The sequence below is a fragment of the Dipodomys spectabilis genome, unplaced genomic scaffold, assembly GCF_019054845.1.
Source record: "Dipodomys spectabilis isolate Male_0828 unplaced genomic scaffold, ASM1905484v1 ptg000081l, whole genome shotgun sequence".
In the NCBI taxonomy this organism is placed as follows: Eukaryota; Metazoa; Chordata; class Mammalia; order Rodentia; family Heteromyidae; genus Dipodomys; species Dipodomys spectabilis.
This window is the reverse complement of record NW_024870758.1, coordinates 14,790,109-14,812,457: the sequence shown is the minus strand read 5'-3', so window position 1 is coordinate 14,812,457 and position 22,349 is coordinate 14,790,109. Positions and strand designations below refer to the sequence as shown.

Below are 22,349 nucleotides of genomic sequence, written 5' to 3'. Positions count from 1 at the left end.
GCCTTTTACCTGTTCATTAGCATGGTACTAGGCACTCAGGGGACGAAAGAAACAAGCCTGACTGAACAAGAGAGCCCATATTCTTCATTGAAACCAAGATCCAGACAAGGCAAAATTAAATTGCATACTCCATCTAAAAAACCTGATGCAAGCTGCCAGTGCTCTTGTCATGTTTCTGCTGCTTCAAAGCACACACTATTGTTTTATTCAGAGCATCAATCCTGCTCACCCCAGTAACAAACACAGACTTCCCTTAGGTTCTTGAGAGAACCACAAAGGAATAACGAAGCCCCTTCTCCTGCCCTAAGGTTTGGCCATCCTGCAACCAGAACATAATGAACCCTCGTTACACTGAATTCAGGATGTACCCAGCAGCTTCTCTGAGTTCAAAGTACATAATCTCATTAGTTATCGGTCACCATGTCTAATCCGATGTTCAGACCCACGTCTGCTGTACAATTGAGTTCAATGAGTACATTTAACAATAAAGCAGGAATAGGCCCTACAGAGAAGTGTGGTACCCTTAAAGTATCAATTAGCTAACTTGGGGACAGAAGGAAGAGAGCACAGACTCATGTATTTCTAATTATATATTAGCACAGCAGTTCCAACTCATTCCAGGCCACAAAGATGTCAGTTAATCCAAGAATCCACACAACAGGCTTCAGGTCCTCCTGTTCATCATGAAGCATTATCTACTGAGACCTCTGCACACTAGTCATGGTAAAAGATCAGTGGAAAACCAACACCAATGACAAATTCATTTCCTACAATCATGTTGCTCCTAATCAAGATGACTCCAATAAAATTAGACCAACCTACTTCATCTGGAAACATATTTGACATTATCCTAAATTATAAGCAGTATATCTTTATTTATTCAGCCTAGAAATGTATTTATAATTTGATTTCACTCCATCCTATCCCTTACATTGCCGTGCTGCTCCTTACATGCAGTCTAGTCTCCACTACCGTGATGTTCCCCAAAATCAGTACTTTAAGATTGTTTTAAGACAGAACAAAGAGAAACTTGCAATCAGTGTTATATTACTTCTTTCAACAGTGCAGAGTCTTGAGGCTCAGGAAGGAAAAGTAAAGGAGAGAATAGGCCAGTGGCAGAACTTAGCTTCAGTACTGAGCTTTCTGGATCTGAGGGCTGTGCTCAGCCACTGCACCCAAATTCATGTTGCTAAGGGTTTGGATAATGTTTGATAGTGCCACTAAGGAACTTGGTCCTCAGTATGGCAATGTAAGAGATGGTAAAATCTCCAAGAAATGAACCTGTTACAAAATCATTGGGTTATTGGGGCACTATACTCAGCAGGAATGGATGCGGGACTCAAAAGAGCATCACTATAAAAGAAGCAAAGTCCCCCAGCTCCTTTGGCTTCCTTCTTGTCTCATAATGTGATCTCTCCTTCTCATGGGCACTACTGTCACCAACCATGGGGTCCTCCCAAGAGCCAAGATGGCTACCTCATTTATAAAGTACCCAGTTAGCCAGGAACCAGTGGCTCACACCTGTAATCCTAGCTACTCAGGAAGCCATGGTTCAAAGCCAGCATGGCAGGAAAAGTCCATCAGACTCTTAACTCCAATTAGCCACCAGAAAACCGGAAGTGACATTGTGGCTTAAGTGGTAGCTGAAGAGCTCAGGGTCAGCATCCAGGCCCAGAATTCAAGCCCCACAACTAACAAGATAGATAAATTAGATAGATAGATAGATAGATAGATAGATAGATAGATAGATAGATAGATAGATAGATAGATAGAGTACCCAGTCTTAGATGTGTTATTGTAGCAGTGGAAAACAGGCTAATATAAAAGTTCTCAATCAAATCACCTGTATGTGAGAAAAGCAGTGGTTTAAATAATACATCTTACATGGCTAGCAAGTTCTGTGGTCTCCAGTATGCTATCTAATGGTGTGGAGCCTCAGCCTCAATTTTATCCTCTGTTGCAAAGGGGAGATCATGCCTACCTAAGAGGTGATTGCTGGAAGGAGGGACATGTCTAACACATATTTGGTACTAATGCTTTTGCTAATGCTTATGCTGGCCTAAGATCAGAAGAGAGAAAATAATCACTTGGACTTTTTACAATAGCAACCTTAAATCAGATAATCCAATACCCCATCGTGCCCTGAGATGAAGTGTTGTTTGAGTGAGTATGTATGTATGCAGTTAGTTTGGTTTGGTCAAACACCTTCACAGGAAGCTGTGAAGGCTCAAAGTGACGACACTGGGAAGGAAAGGGCAGTGAGAGCAGAACGCATTCTATGTTTCCCAAAAACAGATGGTGACTATAAGTGTCCTGGGTGCTTGAGGAAACTAGGTGCTGTCCTACCACATTTCCAGTGACTGCAGCACTTGTTTAATCAAGGAAGCCATTTGAGTGGAAGTAAGGACCTAAATCCAACTTAAAAGATATATTATTTAGGCATCCCGCAAGTGCCATGGTTGCCATGTCATTCTATGTTCTGTTGAGGGTTCTGGAAATGACTAGAACTTAAGGCAGTTTACATAAGCCGTAACAATTCTCCCTTTTTCAGGTATAACCACACAATACACACTCCAAGGAAGAAGATGGGGGGTGGGGACGACACTGGGAATATTCTTTTACAAATGAGGCAGCTAAGGCCCACAGTGAACAGACAGCCTATCTACAAACCACAGGATTATTCAGAATTGAATGGAATGATGGTTGGACAATACATATCTTCCAACCCACAGCTCCAAGCCAGGCTCACTGAGCACCAAAGACGCTAATCACAATCATCTCAATCCACAGCACCCCAGTACTCAGGAAACCAGTGCTAAAGAACCCATGGCTGAAACGTTCTGGAAACTAGCCCTAAGAGATGAGGCCTGGACACCAGGATTAAGAAAACAAGACTGAAGGTCAGCCTTGGGCAACAGGAGGAGGAAGGTGAAAACGTAAACGGCAAGACATGAAAGGAAGGTAAGACGCAACCCCCTTCCCCCCCCTCCCCCGCAGCTCTACCCCTCCCCCCACCTCCATATACGAATGCTCCCTTAGGATTACTCAGTGGTTCTGGGGCCCATCCATGAGTGCTTACAGAGGCTTTGGTGGTCTCACTTGGGCGTTTTGGAAGGAGAAATGGTGATGGCCATCTACTTCTTTCCCCACATACAATCTGTACCTCTTGCCTCAGAGTGGAGATGGATTCCTTTCCTTCTCTTTTCTATTTATGCCTCTACTTACCATTGTCCAGTTATTTGACAAGAACTTTGTAAAGGATTCCAAGTAGTGAAGTAAAAGGTGGCTACCAATCTTGAGATTTATATACTTGGAGTCAGATGAACGCAAAAGTTAACTTCCACGAAGAACAAAAGTAACACCCCACAGTTCCTAACAGATGTATCTACACCTCTGGATGTTTTGTTGACTTTATTAAATATCCCCACATTTGCCTGGCATATTCCTGACCCTTATTTAAAAACACGATTATCTTCTGGCCTCAATGAGCAACACTTCAAGTTGACAATCACCTGCAAGATGTAGTATATGACTACGAGCCTCCCACTTTACTGTTCTCTGACATTTGTCCCACACAACTCATGATTAGGACCTAAAAACCAGCTTAGCACGCACATCCTGAGAGGCCATACCCACCTCTGTCCGAACATCAGTGTGGACTTGGTTTCAGCCTCATTGAAGACAGAAGGAGAACAGCAAATGACGATGGTGGTTCTACAATTCCCACCTAGGGAGTCTTGGAGAATCCGAGTCATCTTGCTGTCCCGGTATGGCACATGGGTTTTCTAGTTTGGTGAAGAACAAGTTAGAGGGTTAGCAAACGGGCAGGTCAGGAATGGAGGCACTGAGCTTAGATAGTAGCAAATTTATAACCAGTAGTTAGGTCTTTGGATTTTTCCAGAGTTTAGAATGCCCACTCTGAGATCTGGATCACTGGAAATCAGCATGACTGTTCTAATAAACTGGATCACCCAGCAATAGGCGTCCACAGTCAGAATTTCCTCTGTCTTCCTCCAAACAGGAAAACAAATGAATCTCTGATGTGTGTGACAGAAAAAATGCAAACCCCAAAGGCAGTTTCTCAAAATGTTATTTAATAGAAGGGGCCAGGATCACTTACTGTCCCTTCTGCCAAGGCAGAGATCACATTTCCGAGAGCGGACAAAGACTTATTGATATTTTTAGCTTCATCAAGAACAGCTCCCTCAGCACCAGTCTTGCTGACCTGCAGGAGAGAAGAAAAAATTGTTTCAGAGGATGGCACCATGAGAGCAAAGGGGAAATCCTCCTGGAAAGCAGGAAAAACAAAAGTAAGCATCTCATTGATCAAATGGTCTCTGGAGCTGGGGGCTGGGGATTTGGTCTCTCCAGCTGTCATTTTCCTCTCGATTAGGTTTTAGTGGAATGGCTGCATCAAGTGGGAGAGCTGTGGATGTTTCCCTGGGGGACATCCCATCCATCCAGGGAAACCAGGCTCTGGAAACACTTGTCACCAGAGGTAAACTGGGTCCTGAGAAAAGTCAGCCACTGCCTCCTGTCAGAGAAGTCAGGGAGACACATTAGAAGAAAATGCTATCTCACACCCCCATGAATGGGCTGAGGGAAGAAATGTAAATTCAGAGCTCCAAATTCAGGCAAAGGAGCACAGGTGCTGGGGATGGCTATGCAGACTATTCCTTGCCTGCCTACTCTGTTAAAAAGAGGGGAAAAACAAAACCCATAAAATCTGGGAGAGGTAGAAGATCAAAACACCATGTTTTACATTATAAAATTGTCTTTCCTTCTGCAGGCAGAAGGGCCATGCAAAGTGCCTCCTCTGCTGTGTTATTACTGGTAATTTCATATTTATAGCATTTGCTCTGGGTAGAAAGGCAGTGGGCAAGAGGAGTGGAAGAGCCAGAGGGACTAAATACAATTTATGTCTCTGCTTCCTGGACAAGTGCAGTAGCGTGAGCTGCTGCTCTCTAAAGAATAGGGAGAGAAGGAATAATCTCAAACTATACAAAGATAATTTCAATTACACATAAGAGAATCCATACAGGGGGGCGTGTCTAGGCAGAGGTTTCTTCAAATAGGACTGATCTTGTCTCTTGGAATTACATGTGCAGACACCCTGCTTACAGACAGGGGCATTAGGTATATGATGGGTCACAAATCATAACGGTCTATTCACACTGTGTTTTTAAAGATGCTTTCAAATTTCAGTATCCTAAGTCCATGAAATATACAAGGCAGGGACTATCTTCACTTTCCTTTTTCACACACAAGGAAGTGAGCTCCAAAGGTGTCATGCTGACACCATGGAAGAAGCCATTCAGAACAGATGGGAACCAAAGCCCAGAGTTCTGTTCTGCTAGGTCACACTGATACATTTACGTGGATACATGTGAACAAAAGAGCCACAAGAAAAACACACTTTAAAAACGCTTCTCAGGGCCATTAGCAACAAGCCCTTAACACTGTACAAACAAGTCTTCGCTCTGGGGGCTGGGAATGTGGCCTAGTGGTAAATTGCTTGCCTACTATGCATGAAGCTCAAGTGGTGGAGTGCTTGCCTTGAGCTGAAGAGCTCAGGGACAGCACCCAGGCCCAGAGTTCAAGCCCCACGACCGGCAAAAAAATAAAATAAATAAATAAATAAATAAATAAGTCTTTCACTCTGATCTCTGGCCAACAGGCAATTCTTGGGTACATTCCAGCCCTAAATACTCATCTCTATGCAAGGCATTTTATGTAGACCCTTACAGGCCACCACAGTCAAATTAATGGTCAGTCTGGAACTAAACAGTGCTGCTCTACAACATCCAGCCTCGTGTCTATTTAAACTAAACTAACCAACACACATGGTTCTTAACCAGGCACAACTGATGTGTTCTGCTCACTGCAAATACAAATAAGAGGACAATTCAAGTAACCATTACTTACATAGCTATTAGTGGCCATAACTTCAAATATGGTGCAGTGCTGTGAGTGGGGTTCAACTGCACAGTTAGAGACTAACATCCCCAAGCCTTGTCCTGATAGGGACAGCCAGCTGATGTCAGTGATGATGTCAGGAAAGGGCATTGTGCACTGGGGCTGGCTCTGTGATGTTGCCCATGCCCAGCCATGCTGGGGCAGCAGAAGCCAGCAGTGATGATTTGGAGGGGGACTGCTAAGGGGCCACTGGAGATACCTGGAAGCCCATTTGGTGTGCAGTGTGGCGCACCCAGGTCAGTGTCTGGGAGGCACAGGACAGAGGGTAGATGACAAAGGAGGGCCCTAACAAAATTAGAGAATAGTCAAAGCACATGGTTAAAAGACTGACCACCAGACCTCTCTGTACAGCATCTTTACAAGAAAATTAAATTAAAAATAAAAAAGACTAACCACAGGCCTGGAGGAACCAAGCCTACCAGCATGAAACACTTTCTTGAAACACACTATTAGAGAGAAGCAGGGAATACAGGGAGAATCCCTGACCTCCATATCTTCCACCAGCAAGATCAACTTGCAGAGGTAGCCTGCCATGTTCCAACAGCAAAGTCTTTCTTGACGTAAGTCTCACACAACATGGAACTCCTTCTTTCCTCAGAAGTTGATGTGCTGCCCACATTTGTGCAGTGCCTTTCTCATACTAAGTTCAGACAAACACCCACCTAATGCCATTAGGTCAACTAAATAAAGTCTGAGGAAGCCTTCAAAATTCCTGCCCACGATGCAAACAGGGGACTTCAGGACTCAAAAAGAAGGAGTAGGAAAACAAAGGTTAAATTTAATAACCTTAGCTGAATATTAGAAACTTTTAAAGCTCTTTAAAACCAGGGAATAAAAAGGCACAAAATTATACGATTGTACATGACAGAATATAACAGGGAAATTATAGATAATACAAATAAAAAACCAATTACCTTTTCGCTTCCAGCCAAGTCAACCAAATAAAGCTTCCCACTGAGTTTTTTTTCAGTCTCTACATTCTCTTGTTTAATATTAATCAGGAAGATACTGTGACTTCTAGAGCTGTGCTCATTCATGTCTAAAAAGGAAAATTGTTTATTGCTCCATAGAAAACACTGTAGCAAATCTCTAGTCTTAAAAACACAACACAACAATGCACAGTAGCTCCAGTTCTCTGAATTGGAGCCAATTTCAAAATTTACAGAAAGCCCTGCTTCTTCATAAAAACAATGCTAATGCTGGAGATGAAAGACTTAAAATGTCTTCAAGTAGCAAAGAAATTAACCTAAAATTACCAGCCAGCAATTAAGGTTATAGATTCTCCAGGTGTGTCTGAAGTCCCATTCCCATCTGCTCTCCCAGAAATTCACAGCTTCCTCCTGGCTCCACTTTACATCCCTCAGACCATATCTTGGTGATTAGTACCTGATGAAGACTATTTTAGTCATACATGTAAGCTAGGTCTTATCCGTAATATCCTAAAGCTTTCTTAAGGAAGGATTAAAACTTCCTTAAGGAAGGATTAAGACATACATCTCTATACTCATGCTTAATTCTCAAGATTAAACATGCTTTAACATCCACAGAAGTTCTCACTGATTAAATATGCTTCATTAGAAGAGTGCTAGAAAAATTCTTCCTTCAACGAAGAGGCAGACAAAGAGACTCAGCAAATATCCCACTCTGTTAACACTGGTGGTCATTTTTCAAAGCCACCTTACTTTATTTTTTAAAAACAGGGGGAAAACAACTACAGATTTCATTTTAAAAACTTGTAATAATAGAAATGAAATTAGAGCTTGAGCTTAAACCATAAAAAAAAAAAAAACTAACTCAAAAAGGATCAAAGAGCTGAGTATACCTGTAATCCTAGCTACTTGGAAGGATGAAGCAGAAAGATCACAAATTGGAGACCAGCCTAAGCAACTTAGTGAATCCAGGTATCAAAATAAAATTTTTAAAAGGGCTGGTGATATAACTCAATGGTAGAGCACTTGTCTAGCATGCAAGAAGTCCTGGGTTCAATTTCCATCACAGCAAAAAGCAAAGCAAAACAAAACAAAACAAAAGGATCAAAAACCTAAATGTAAAAGCTAAACCTGTAAGACCTATGGAAAAAAACATAAAAGCATCTGGATGTGATCTTTCTTAGATATGATACCAAAAGCACAGGGAACAAAAGAAGAAGAAAAAACAGTGCATCAAAGGAGACTGTGAACAGAATAAAAAGGCAACCCACAAAATAGGAGCTTTGCCAATCATAGATAGCATAAATTATATATATATATATATATATATATATGAGATTTATATACCTATATAATTATAAATTATATATTTATGTCTAAATATATAAAGAACTAAAAATATAATAAAACCTCTCAAATAGTGCATAAAAAAGAATTTGGACACTTCTCAATATGCAAATGGCCAATAAGCACATCAAAAGATGTTCAATGTCATTAATAATCAGCAAACTATAAATCAAACCCACAAACAGAAATCACCTCTCAATCATTAGGATGGCTTCTATAAACACACACACATACCCACAGAAAATAACAAGTGTTGGCACGGATGTGCAGAAACGGAAACTCTTGCATACTATTGGTGGAGGGGACTGAAATAAGCCATTCACAAAAGCACAAACACTGAGGGATTCCATGTAGATGAGGTGCTAGAGCTATCCAATTTTTGAGATAGTAGATAGTAGCTGGGTAGATGGGAAATGCAGAATTAGTGTTTTAAAGATAAAGAATTTCAGCTGGGAAAGATGGAAATGTTCTAGAGATAGCACCAAACATAACTGTACTTATAATAAAGCCCTGGACACACCTACATGACTAAAATAGTAAATTTTATGTTCTGTATGTTTTGACATACACACCCATGAACGCCACATGTGCACAACATGTACACGCGTGCACATGCACACACACACACAGACACAGAAAAGTTGGGATGGGCACTATAGATTATATCTGTAATTCTAGCTACTCTTGAGGCAAAGATCAGGAAGATGGTGGTTTGAAGCCAAACTGGGCAAAAAGAAAACAAAATTTATGAGACATTATCTCAACCAATAAAAAGCTGGGTGCAGTGGTGTGCATCTGTCATCCCAGCTATGTGGAAAGCACATATAGGATCAAAGTCCATGCTGGCCTGGGCATAAATGTGAGACCCTATCTCAAAAAATAACCAAATCAAAAGGGCCATGGGCATGGCCCAAGTGGTAGAGAGACTGCCTAAGCATGAGGCTGTAAATTCAAGCCCCCAGTACTGCCAGAAATAAAACACATGGGGCTGGGAATGTGGCTCAGTGGTAGAGTGCTTGCCCAGCATGCATGAAGCCGAGTTTGATTCCTCAGTACCAATAAAACAGACAAGGCTAGAGGTGGCACTATGGCTCAAGTGGTAGAGTGCTAGCTTTGAGCAAAAGAAGCTCAGGGATGGTGCACACGCAGGCCCTGAGTGCAAGCCCCATGATTGGTTAAAAAAAAAAAAGAAAAAGAAAAAAGAAGACACATGACAAAATTATGATGATGATGATAACATCCTAGATAAAGTTAATTTTTATTCTTTTTTTTGTTGTTGGTAGTGGTGGTAATAGGGTTTAAACTCAGGACCTGGTACTTCCTTAGCAAGTGTTCTACCTCTTGAGCCGTACCTCTTTATCTTTTTGCTTTTAGTTATTTTTCAGATAGAGTCATGCACTGTTGCCCAGGCTGGGACCAACTGCCTCCCAAGTAGCTGGATTTCCAGATATAAGCCACTGTGCCCAGCACTTCTGAGCCAAAGGACCAAAATGGGTAATCAGGCACGCCCTGAATCATCTGTGACTAACAGAACAGTGAGTAACTTTGAAGCAGGAGAAACAGAAGTAGAGTTTGACCCATATATGAATATTATGCTGCATGTTCTTGGGGTAGAAAACTTAACAGTTCTGAATCACAGAGTCATAGAACCACAGGTAGAAGAAAATTGAAGAACCTAGACCAGTCAACCAACCACAACTTAACTCTTCTACAAAACAGCAGCTGATTCACTACCTTCCCAGGTCATGGACTTTATCAGGCAGCCGTGAGGCTTGCAGAGTTCTCCGTGTGACAGGTCAACACCTGCCTCCCTCAAGCTTCAATCATCTGGCGGTCCTCCTACTGCGATGGCACAGAGCAAGCTGACCTTTTGTCTCAACATCAGCATTAGACTATGTTGTTAAGGTAAGCTGCACTGCCCACTCATCCTGTCCACCTCTAGTTTTCCTCCCCAAGCTAAGAAACCTTAGTTCCTTCAGCTTTCTGTGGATTCCCTCTTCTTTGTCTATATCCTCCATATAAAACAGATGACCTCAATTTCTTGAAGGATCTCTGCTGCTGGCTCTCATACCACACGTGTAGTGAAACACATATATGTGTCAAGGCAGAAGCAGTGGAGCAAAGGAGCCAACTGACCTGTGCCCACTGATAACCTAGCCTTCTGGTGTTTCGTATGAAGTGTGTGTGTGTGTGTGTGTGTTGTCTTGTTTGTTCATTTATCTGTCTTGGGGGGCAGGGGAGTACAGAAAAGGGAGTAAGGGAGGGACAAAGGGCGAACAAATGCACAAGTGGTACTAAGTAGACATTATGTTGAAATGGATTAACAATTTGTGGGCAGAGATGAAAGGGAAAAACTGGGAAAGAATGAAGAAAGGGATGATACTGTCCAAAAAGAAATGTACTTAATATGAAAATTTCTCTCTTGAGCCATACCTCTGGTTCGAGATTTTTTTTTAACTGAACAGTAACATGGTTTAAATAAATAAACTTAGACGCTAACTTCTCACATCTTTGATTGGCTATTTGCTTCCCCTAACGTTCCGGCTAAACCTATTATCAGAGCCCAGTGAGTGGCTCATACAATATTGTCAGGACCTCACTGCTCTAAGCACAACAGAATGAACCTTCCCAGGAGCTGCTTTGCCCAAGCTCAACCTGGTGGTATATGAACCTTGGAGTCTGTGTGCTAATTGCTGCCCTCCAACCACTTTCCCAGGAATTATTTTAGTTGTACCTTATCACCTACATGTCCCACTTAGGAGACATTTGCATCCTAAATCTCAGGGAAATAAACCCCACCACTGGACTTACTTGTGACAGCCACGTGTCGGTTCGCTTTGCCTTCATCTATCACATCCATGACTTCTTCAGGGCTTGACACAAACCTCTCGGTGCATCCCTGCAAGCACCACAGTGAGGTCAGGTTAGCCATTAAGGAATTGAAAAGCAGTAACACTCTGAAGCAACTAAGTATTTTTTCATTTCTTTCTAAAAGTCTAGATAAAGAGCCAGAATGCAATATCGATCCCAACTACTTTTCCTCCTGCCTAGGGCTTGAATTCTACATTAAAGAGAAATCTGAGCAAACCCTTGGCATACTAGAAATGAATTATAAAAGAAATGCTGGATTTTCCTAGGTTTTGGAGTACGTAGTCATATTAAAGGTTAAAAAAAATCAATGAGAAGGAATGGACAAAGCAGCTTTGCCTTCTATCTTTAGTTATCAATAGATGCTTTGAAACTCTAGGCATAATGTAGCTATCCCTAACTACAAAGCATAAATTACTGCACTCAATATAAAACCTCTTTAAATGTTAATGATATTAAGCAATTTAAATAATAATTTACATAAAGAGGCTTTGAGGATAGAGTATATGTTTAGCATGTATAAGGAAATGCGATTGATCCTTAGCATAAAAAAGATAGACTCTTACATAAAGATAGACTCTATATATTTACTTAAGTGTAACTTAAGTAAATAAAAGTTAAATTGTTGTTACTAAATGTTGATTTTCTTTTCAATCAGATAAGCATGATATGTAATATTCTGGGCCTTTTATGTAATATTTATTTCAGGAGTAACTGGAGAGAAATTAACCACAATGCCAATCAAGTCTTCCTCATACCTTTACATATGGAACTCTGTTTTTATCTTCATGAACAGCCAAATTGGTTTTGGAGACTGCAGAGAGGATAGTGAGGGCATGCAAAGAAGAAAAGAAAAGTTAAAGACACTGTGTTGGAAGAAAGAGAGATTGTTACAGAAGATAAGCAATTCAATCTTTCTGCAATTTGTAAGTTTAAGCTGTGACTAAGAATGAGCAGACAGCCTGAAGGCAAGTCCTGTAACTCACTTTAACCTTCCTGGACTTGAGTTACAGAGCAAATAAAGACAAGCAGCCAAGTTACTCACCATCAAGTAAGTCCCTTATTTTGTCCAAGTAGATCTCAAAATAGGAAACCTGGTTAAAGACAAATTGAAATTGGAATAGAAATGCCATACTGTATCTCAAAAACTTTATTAAATGTATGAAAACCTTTTCTCTGATGCACTGCTAAGAAGAATAGAAAAGGAGATGGCAAGTGATGGTCCTGAGTCCTGAGCTTCCAGCCTGATCAGCTTGCTCTGTGCATCTTTGCTAATTATTATCAACCTCCAGCCCCACTTGACTCCTTGGTCTCCATCCAGAAGACATCACATGCTAGAAGGACTATTACAGGATTCCAGGTTTTACCTTAAAGAAACACTAACCAAACTTCTATGTGTAACAGTCACTAGAGATAACATCATCTACAAGTAATTTTCAAAAATTAATAGACCTCATTTGATTGCAAGAAACTGACAATCTCATTTGTCCTGAAAAAGAACACAACCCACCCCTTCACAGGTGTGAGGATAAAAGCAGGGCATTTCAAACTACAAGAGTTCAGTAAGGTAACTTGTAGGGTGTTGGTGAAGGTGATCAGGGTCAGAGTCTAGAAAGGATTTGAGGAAAATGTGGTTTAATAAAAAATGATTAGTCTGTGAGAGGAAAGGGATATCCTCCCCCAAATAATTATTCTCAAGCCTTAGCCCAGGACCACTTGCATCAGTCTCACCCAAAGAATTTGCTTCAATTGCAGAATTCTGAACACTATTGCAACCCTACTGGATCAGAATCTCAAGGGGCTATGATCTAGGAATTGAATTCTGAATTCTCCAGGGGATAATTATGTTGGTTGATTTTCTACAAACTACTTAAATGAAGACAGGGGAGAATGATGAAAGGGGTCAGTCCAGATCCATTGTACTTACAAACTGATTTGTTGAAGGGTAACCCATTTGGACAACAACTTAAAGGTAATAAAAATATAATTTAAAAAACTATTTAAACTACATACATAGTCTTAGTATTGAAGGTACACATAGCAAAATATTAGGCCTCAAGTTTCTCACCTAGCACATGAAGCCCTTAGACTTTATGAAGTCAAAAACAATTACTAGCATCCTACAATCTGTTTAAATCTTCCTTCTGATGTAATGGACAAAAAGCAAAATATAATCAGGCACCATAGAATGATGTCTGGGTCAATAATGGACTACATACATAATGGTAGTACCATAAGATCCTGCTGCCTAGTGACAATATAGCTTCCCTAGTTTGTACAGGCACACTCTATGATGTTCAGAGAAAGACAAAATACAACATGACCTTCCTCAGAATATATCCCATCATGATGCCACCATGACTGTAGGTAGACTTACACCGTGAGGCTGCAACTGCATAGATGAAACCCTACATCCCAGCTCGGGACCAGTCCAGTATCTTCTTAGTGAAACATAAACATTTCCCACCCCAGCAGTAATCCCTATCCTAACTCAGCCCTGGTTCATTATCTTTCATGCGTCTCCACGTAGAACTACTTCCCAGTTCTTGGACGATTTGAGACCCTGGCTTTGAACCTTGGAATCTGAGGCTGGGCATCTTCTTCTGGTGGCCTATTTTACAACAACATTGGTCTACTTAAACATCTTTCCAACTTTGCTGTCAGTTCATCTCTCATGGATAACTATCTGATATTTAAACAACTCACTGCTTTTAACTTCCAGTTCTTTTGTTTTTTATTGATTGTTATTGTAAACATGACATATGGAAGGATTATAGTTATGTGAGATGAAGAGTACATTTCTTTTTGAACAATATCACTCTGTCCCTTGCTCTCTCCCAGTTTTTCCCTCCCTTCCCCACCTAGAAGTTGGGTGGTTCATTCATAGTGTCCAGCGAGTACCACTTCTGCATTTATTCACTCATTGTCCTACCATTTCTCTGCCCCTCACTTACCCTCCCAATGACAGATGAACAAACAAACAAGACAAAAGGAAAAGAATACAAACACATCAACAAAGAGGAAAAAACCCTCATTTCCATTTCCTGGACTGCATTTTGATAAATATTACTTACCATGATCAGATGCACATCGCTATTGCACCTTTGGGATCCTCTCCTCAGAAGATCCTCCTTTAGTCTCACTGTGTAAATGCCTAAAGACCTGTATAATTTATCATGTCTCAATGCTTTTTTTTTTTTTGTCGGTCGTGGGGCTTGAACTCTGGGCCTGAGTGCTGTCCCTCAGCTCTTCAGCTCAAGGCGAGCGCTCTACCACTTGAGCTACAGCGCCACTTCTGGTTTTCTGGTGGTTTATTGGAGATAGGAGTCTCACGGTCTCTCCTGCCCAGGCTGGCTTTGAACCACGATCCTCAGATCTCAGCCTCCTGAGTAGCTAGGATTACAGGCGTGAGCTACCAGCGCCCGGCTTTCAATGCATTTTTTTAACCATCCAGTATGTTTACTTATAGACCTATAGGCACATTCTAGTTACCAAAAATGAGGGAAACCATGCAACCTATGTTTCTTTGGCTCTGGCTTATGTTCTTTTCTTTTCTTTTTTGTAAGTCTAGGGATCAAATCAGAGCTTCACACATGTGAGGTAAGCACTCCTCCATTGAGATACGTCCCAGTACTTCACTACTTGCTCATCCTCTCTCTCTCTCTCTCATGTACACACACACACACACACACACACACACACACACACACACACACACACACACACACACACCATTTCTATCTTTAAGTGCCCTCTGATTCTCTAATCCTAGAAATCTCTAACTCAGCCCTCCCTGCAGCCAGCTCCACTCTGCTACCAGCCCATTCTATTTCAGGGTTTTCTGGTTTTCCTTAATAGGATTTTTCTACCACTTGTGAGAAATTAAACATCTAGCTTTACTATCATGGATTACCAAGAAAAATGTATTACATCTTAGAAATCATAACTAGATACTGGCAAATCTGACAATTAGAATCCTGCTCATATTTAATACCAGTTGAGGCAGAATTCTGATTTATTATTTTCTGCTTTTCTTTTTTTTTTTTTTTGGGTCCGGTCGTGGGGCCTGAACTCTGGGCCTGGGTGCTATCCCTCAGCTCTTCAGCTCAAGGCTAGCGCTCTACCACTTGAGCCACAGCGCCACTTCCGGTTTTTTTCTTTTTGCTTATGTGGTGCTGAGGAATCGAACTCAGGGCCTTGAGCATGCAAGGCATGCGCTCTACCACTGAGCCACCTTCCCAGCCCGTATTTTCTGCTTTTCATGTGATGTTTACTTTTGTTATTTTGCTTCAAATACTTTGTGAGACCAAGCAGAAGGAAAATAAATAGACTTGGTAATATGCAGTAACATGCTCAGAAATGTTTCAAACCTCTGTGGTATGAAATTAAGGAGGAGAGTATCAATATTGCCTTTCTCTGATTTAGACTGTTCAAAATAGAGTGGTTAGCAGCTGAGTCATCCACTTGTAATTGTTACTTAAGAAATTAGCCAGCATAATTACAAATACAAAACAGGAACCTGAAGTACAAAATCTAACTCTAGAACTTATAAAACATTGTTTCTCTTCTTTCCCTAGGCCCATTTTAATTTTAATAAGATTCTAACACAAGACACCATTTCTAGGGCAGTAATTGGTTTAACATCTTATTCCAGGTTTATCATGCAAGAACTCTGCAGTAGTTTAAAGTATTTAAATGCAAACAGCCTTAAAGAAGCACTAAGCTCCCTAATCTTGATCCCATCAAAGCAACAAGCTTCTGTTACCTTAGGTATAAAGACTCCAGCAAGAACTGAAAGCAGGCTTAGCTAATAAAAGCAACTGTACAGAAACCTGATTTGCTGGATGTAATTTATAATTGGGCAAATAGTTTTAATCTTCATTCTATGTAATTTTAAAAAAGCCATATTGAAGAAAGAAGTAAGGAAAGATGTTTAATATAATGGAAAAGGTACTGCCTATCAAATTGGTCCAATTTATGATCTATGTATAATGTGGGCTATCTCAATCTGTCTTTATACTTCAACTTCCTAACTCTAAACTTCTGGGTCTGGTGCACTGAAGCCTTTACAGAAATCTTTTGATTGATTGGCTCAGTTCTGAAACTTTTTAGAACAGCCTCTTCTCCAACTCGTCCTGTTAACCCCTGACTAGTCACAGTGATGGGGGAACAGACACTATGTGCATCTTGGATAGCATGAATCAGGCCTGGGACATCTGCTTTAGGAAGATCCAGTGAACCTCTTCTCAAGGAAATGTGGGATTAACAGAAATTTGGAAAAGAAAGTACCCTGCCTGACCCCTTTCCCAACAAGAGGAAGGAAAGAAGAAAGGAGGAAAGCAGTAAGGCAAAAGAACAGAACTATAGAGGGTACAGAGTTTCTTTGGATGGGAGTAAAATAGTCTGGAATTATGTAAGCCTTGTGGTAATACAATTTGGAGAATATGTTAAAAACAAACAAAACAAACAAAAAAACACCAAATTATCTTTTTAAAAGATGAACTGTATAACCTGTGAATTACATTTCAATTTTTTAAGCTTATTTAAAAAAAAAAGAGAGAGAAAAGGAAAAGCGTGGCCTCATTTCCTACCCTCCACAGCCTTGACCCAGTCCTGCTGATTCTGTATCTTATAACGATTTCCTCTATTTGCTTAAATAAGTGGTCTTCAGTAATTTGCACACAAAGGAGTTCTAGTGAATATAGTCCTGAGGCCAATTTTTATAATTTAATAGCGATAAGACAGAGTAATCTCTTTTGCAATTCAAATTTAAGCCAGGACAGATGTTGGGTTTAAAACAAAACAAAAATAAATAAAAAATAAAAATAAAGCAAGGGAGGAACATGCAAAAGACTTCCCCTCATAACACTTCAGGGTGTGTTTCTTCAAAAACTAGCCTTTCATACCCCAAGGAAGAATACAGAAAAACACAGTATAGTATGTGCCCAGCCCAAGTCACCTTACCCAGTAGCATACCTAAACCTGTGATAAACATTGTTCAACAGTCATTCTCCCAGCAAATCTGAATATATATATATATATTTTTTCTGGTATCCCACCTATTAATAATGCCAGGATTGGGGGCCTATGGAACAATACTTTTAAGAGCAGTTCTAACCCAAACAGGCATATTCAGATCCTGTCTATACAAATCCACAGGGTATAGGACAGAATTCACACAACTGTCAAGCTGATTCCAACCCAAAGAGAATTTTTGCTTTCATTTAGGCCATGTTTAAGCAGATCACCCAGATGACTAAGATTTGCCTACATTTGCCTAAATAACAAAACAATGTTTGACAGAAGAATGTCATTGAATTAGAAAAGCCAAGCTTTTATAAGTACAGAAAAGGAGGAAGACGAAGGAACATGACTTGGAGCCCCATCAGCAGTACATACCTTGATGTGAAACTCCAGGTTCTCATCCATGGAATAAATATGGTCAAAGATATCATGTGCAATCCTCGGGATGATACCCATGAGTTGAGGGTCATGCAGCTTTCCCTAGTGAATGAGAACACAAGAATATGGGGACATATATGAGAGAGGAAAGGGACCATGCCCTGGGCTTCTTTTCTCTTTTTTCTTTGACACCAATGTCTTATTTAATATGCCAGATATGCAAACTGAATTTATGGGTCATACTTTCCTGTGTTCCATATAGCAAACAGGGCTTCTAGGAATGATAGATTCATGGGTAGGGTTATAAATGGGACTAGGTCTGGCCCATCCTCCCATGTTTCTTAAATAGAACTCCATGGTGTAGGGAGCCCCACACACAGGCTGCTAGCTGCTTTTGGGGATTTACCTGACGTGCCAAAACCAAAAGGTGGCAGAATAAATTCATGAGTTCCTCTTTCAGCCAAGCAGAGGGTTTTGTGTCAGGTATTGAGGCTTTCTGCTGCACTCAGAGCAGCAAATGCAGGGATGTGGGGTCAGGATGTGAACAGGGAGGAAGGAAGGAGAGAACATATGGGTCTTGTGTGTGAATGCTTAGTAATAGACCAGCACCAAGAATCCAAGTCCTTGAATGAAATCACTTAATTTTGTTAAAGATATCATTGCTCAAAAATCAAAAAAAAAAAAAAAAAAAAAAACATCAAAATACCTTCAGTATCATTTGCACACCAATCAAGAAAACCCATCTCACCAATTTCTTTTAAAACCTGTAACTCCAAGCTTGAATTGCTTCAAATAATTGTTGGCTATTTCTAACAGTTAAGTCCACTTTTACCATATGCTCATATTTTTTCTCTCCATTTTTATTTCTATTTCTCTTCATTTTACCCTAGAAGTGAAGAGATAAATGAGTTCTTTACTATTTTAACTATTACTAAAATCATTTTTAGGGTCATGAGTTTGCTACCACTGAAGATTCACAGCGGGTGTAGCTTCATGAAACTGCACAGTACGTGTGAGGCCCTAGGTCAGTCAAGCCCTAACACAGAGAAGGAACCTAGGCAGTGGCACAGAACCTGCCAGCAACTCCTGTAGAAAGCTCTACAAAGTATTTACAGCCATGGCTGCTGTGGCCCTAGGTGTGCAACCTTAGTAGAATCATCTATGAGGTACACAGTTAAATGAGAATTTAAATTCTCTCATGTAAGATAAACAACTTACTATGTATAACACACAGTCTACAGGTTTACAGGTTACAGCAATATACCCAGAGCATTTTCTGGATCTTCAAGAAGCTATAAAACTCTAGGAATCAATGGAACAGAAAGATCAACACAAAAATCTAGTTTTCTCTTCAGTCTTCCAAGGATGCCCAACAACCATAAACTTTTGCTCATATCCTTGTTCCAAATCTGCTGAATGCCTTGAAAAGTCAGTGGTTCTCTTCAATGAATTCTCCTTTTCCCACTGGCCTCCACCATACAGTTCCCCTCTGAAAGTGACTTCTGAGTTAGCAAAAACAAGAACTCACATGAACCCCCATACTGATGACAGATCACCAAGCACCTGGCATGCCACGTCATTCATCTGCACACCTAACTCTTGACTTTCCTCTCAATTAAAAGCAACAGAAAAACAGAACTTAAATATGCCTGGCCTCTGGCAACATGGGAAAATGGGAAAACTCTGTAATGTCCTCATCTGTTACAAGCAGTTAATCATTTGATGTGTTTACATTGTGGTTTGTTTTTTTTAGTTTAACTATTATACACACTAAATACAGGTGTGGCCGAGGCATACATATTTCCCTAATACTTAGAGAACTTAGCCTAGTACTTAGTGCATTGAATTAGTACAAAGTTTAAATTAAATAAGTATATAAAGTACTCAAGGGGCTCAATAAATGTCAGCACTATAACATTCAGTTGACAGCAGGTGCTCACCAAGCAGCTATTGGGGCTAATTTGACCTGAGGAGATGGAAAATACCTCTATCCCCCAGACCATTATTATAGATTACATCCTAGGAAAACTGCACCAAGTAACTAATACTGAGGGCCTCAAATCTTAGTAGTACTTAAGCCACACCGGACCAAACCATGGGCCATGTTTTGGACTGTGGATATCGTTGGAGGAAACGATACCTACAACGAAAACAAAGCGCAATCAAAAGACCTCCCTACCCAAACTTCCAAAGCTCTTGAATAATTCATGATAATCCTTTAGCTTCTCCTCAGTGGTCCACATCAGAGAAGAATGTCTGGTAATCCAAAAGTCATTTATAATTGACTCAAATCTGTTCCTCTAGAAGCTTTCTCTTTCAACAGATTCATCTAATTGATTTCTGGCTGAAACTGAGCCACAGCTGTGTACTTGTGTGTGCTTTTGTGTGTATGTGTGTGTGTGTGTGTGTGTGTGTGTGTGTGAGAGAGAGAGAGAGAGAGAGAGAGAGAGAGAGAGAGAGAGAGAGAGAGAGAGAGAGAGAGAAACAGAGAACCAGAAACAAAGAAACTGAGGGAAGGAGAGAGGATAAGGTCTTTACTGCATCTATGATGACTGCTTGCAGATAAAACTCACATGCACAGACACACAATGCATAGTCACCTCGGGCCATAAACAATGATGAAGTTTCTACCTATAAAAATCTGTGGAATGGAAGGACCCTTCCAGCTGAGGTATCAAGAGAAGGCTTCCTTGGGAGACAGCAGATTCTGAGGAATAAGTAAGCTAAGAGATGGGTAGAGGATGTGGGCAGAGAAGTTGAGCTGGCAGAAGCAAAGTACAGGGGGATCCAGGAACAAACTGTGCCGACTCAGCGAGCAGTGCAAGTATAGTCTGGCTGGAAGATCAGAAGTGCAAATGAGGAGCAAAGAAATAAGCTGCTTTCCTCCTCTTGTGGCTCCCAGAGAGCCAACAAGAGAAACAGTGAACAACTGCACACTGCACACTTCTCTTCAAAAACTCTTCTAAATGTGACCTTCCAGGAGCAGGTACAGAAGGAGAAGCAAGACCTAGACACTGCCCACTCTTTTGTTCCAATGTCAGTAGTCCCCTCAACCTCTAAGCAGGACAGTTTTGTCCAGCACTCCAGATGGGAAAGCAGGCAGCCTTCAACACACAAGCAGCAAGCACTTGACAAGCCTGGCTCAGCTGCTGGAAAGACTGCACTATTCAGATGGCCTGCAGGTGTCCCTCTGAACAGAAGGGAAAACACAACGTGTCTCCAGCCATCTCTTTTCAGTGTGCTGAAAGAGGGCCACAAAGTAAGGCACAGGGCCAAAGGATGCCTTTTTCCCAGCATCCCACTGAACAAATAGACAGGTCCCTCTTTCTGTCTGGAGCCAGCACCCTCCCCAACAACAATCTGGGTATTTTGGTGACAAGTCCACAGACCTTGCATAATGGTACCTCCCCCCAAGCTCACACCAGAACTGCCTGGTGATTTGTATTTTTACTAAAAATCCACCTTAAATGCTTCATTATGAGAGGCTAATCTTTCCAGTTTTATGTAGGCTTATCAGTGTGTTCCTCTCAACAGAAGATAATGGAAAAAAACAACTGGATGCCAGACCCAAAATAGGAGGATTAAAATGAAAAACAGCTTTAAAATGTGACAGCTCTGTTCTCATCCCGTTCTCAAGGCCTTTGAAAAGATCACAATATGTAATACATAAAACCTTCCTTTCCAAGGACACAGACTCTGAATAGCTTTTCTGATTTAACTGCATTCCAGGGCACTGGAGTTCTAAGACTCCCACAGTCCTTATAACGTTAGATTGGGGTTCCTCCATTCCTTTGCTTTTCTCTTATTTTCCAATCTCCATTACCTAGGAAAGACAAGGTTCAGAAATGAGGCTGGGTGGCAAAAGGAAGACTCACATCCACACCAACTCCATCCTGAGGCACACATAGGTGCATGAGCTTCAGAAGTCACAATCAAGAAGACAATACATGAAAACTGCTTGACAAAGCAGCAAATAAGACAAATTTAAGCAACTAGAAGTGACACTTGTGAACAATCTGGCTCCCTTCAGGACCCTCCCTGTGAGTGTTCTGGGCAAGCAAGCAAGACTTGATATTGTGAGATCCAAAGGTTCAAGAGGTTCCAGTTAACAAAATGCCTCCTACATTGGTACTAAAGGGGTATCATTCTCTTCATGATCATCCTACACCTAGCTATTCTTCCCCAAGGATAAGAAGCTATGCAGTCTTGCCCTTGATGTCTTAGATTTTTAAATTCCTCACATTCAGCCAATACGTTGTATTTCCCAAAGATGAATTAATGCCAATGCTTAAAAAGTCGCCTTATAAGCTTTCCTTAAGTGTTTGGGGGATTTAAAATATTAAGAATTTGTTTTTCTTTGGCATTTCATGTAGTCTGATAATTTCCCAAACCTCAATAGCTGATCGAGTCTCTCTCATGAGATACTGCATGATACTTCTCTTCCTCCCCGTTCTTTCTTTTTCTCTCTCCTTATTTTCTGACCCATAAAACATTGTTCTGTCCACAGTAAGAACGGATAAGGTAGGGCTCAGGGAGTGTGTAACTGCAACTTTTCTAGGGCCTTACAAGATCAAGGGCCTGTAGCGCAGTTAAGAGAGAAGGAGGCGATGAGAGGAGCAGGGAGACAGCAGAACAGACCCTTCTCAGATTCCTGCTGTCCAGTGTGAGGTCAACACAGGCTATGTCACTCATACACTGGGCAGCAGTCCTGTTTGAAGAGGTGCAGAGAAATCTCATGTGTCTTTCACCTTCATGATCCTGCAACTACTTCCTTTCAGCAAAATGGACAAAAAGAGTCAACGCCACAAAAAAAAAAAAAAAAAAAAA

General features: G+C 40.9%; 1 protein-coding gene across 1 annotated transcript in view; it reads right to left on the bottom strand.

Moving 5' to 3' along the window:
* Kif5c (kinesin family member 5C) overlaps nt 1-22,349 on the bottom strand; it is a 156,368-nt gene that overhangs the window by 70,688 nt on the left and 63,331 nt on the right. The window contains exons 4-10 of the mRNA XM_042683474.1: nt 17,520-17,624; nt 12,166-12,214; nt 11,879-11,934; nt 11,064-11,151; nt 6,891-7,015; nt 4,121-4,225; nt 3,637-3,785 (exon numbers count right to left, since the gene is read on the bottom strand). Coding sequence (XP_042539408.1) covers nt 3,637-3,785; nt 4,121-4,225; nt 6,891-7,015; nt 11,064-11,151; nt 11,879-11,934; nt 12,166-12,214; nt 17,520-17,624 — 677 coding nt within the window. The remainder of the gene's footprint in view (nt 1-3,636; nt 3,786-4,120; nt 4,226-6,890; nt 7,016-11,063; nt 11,152-11,878; nt 11,935-12,165; nt 12,215-17,519; nt 17,625-22,349) is intronic.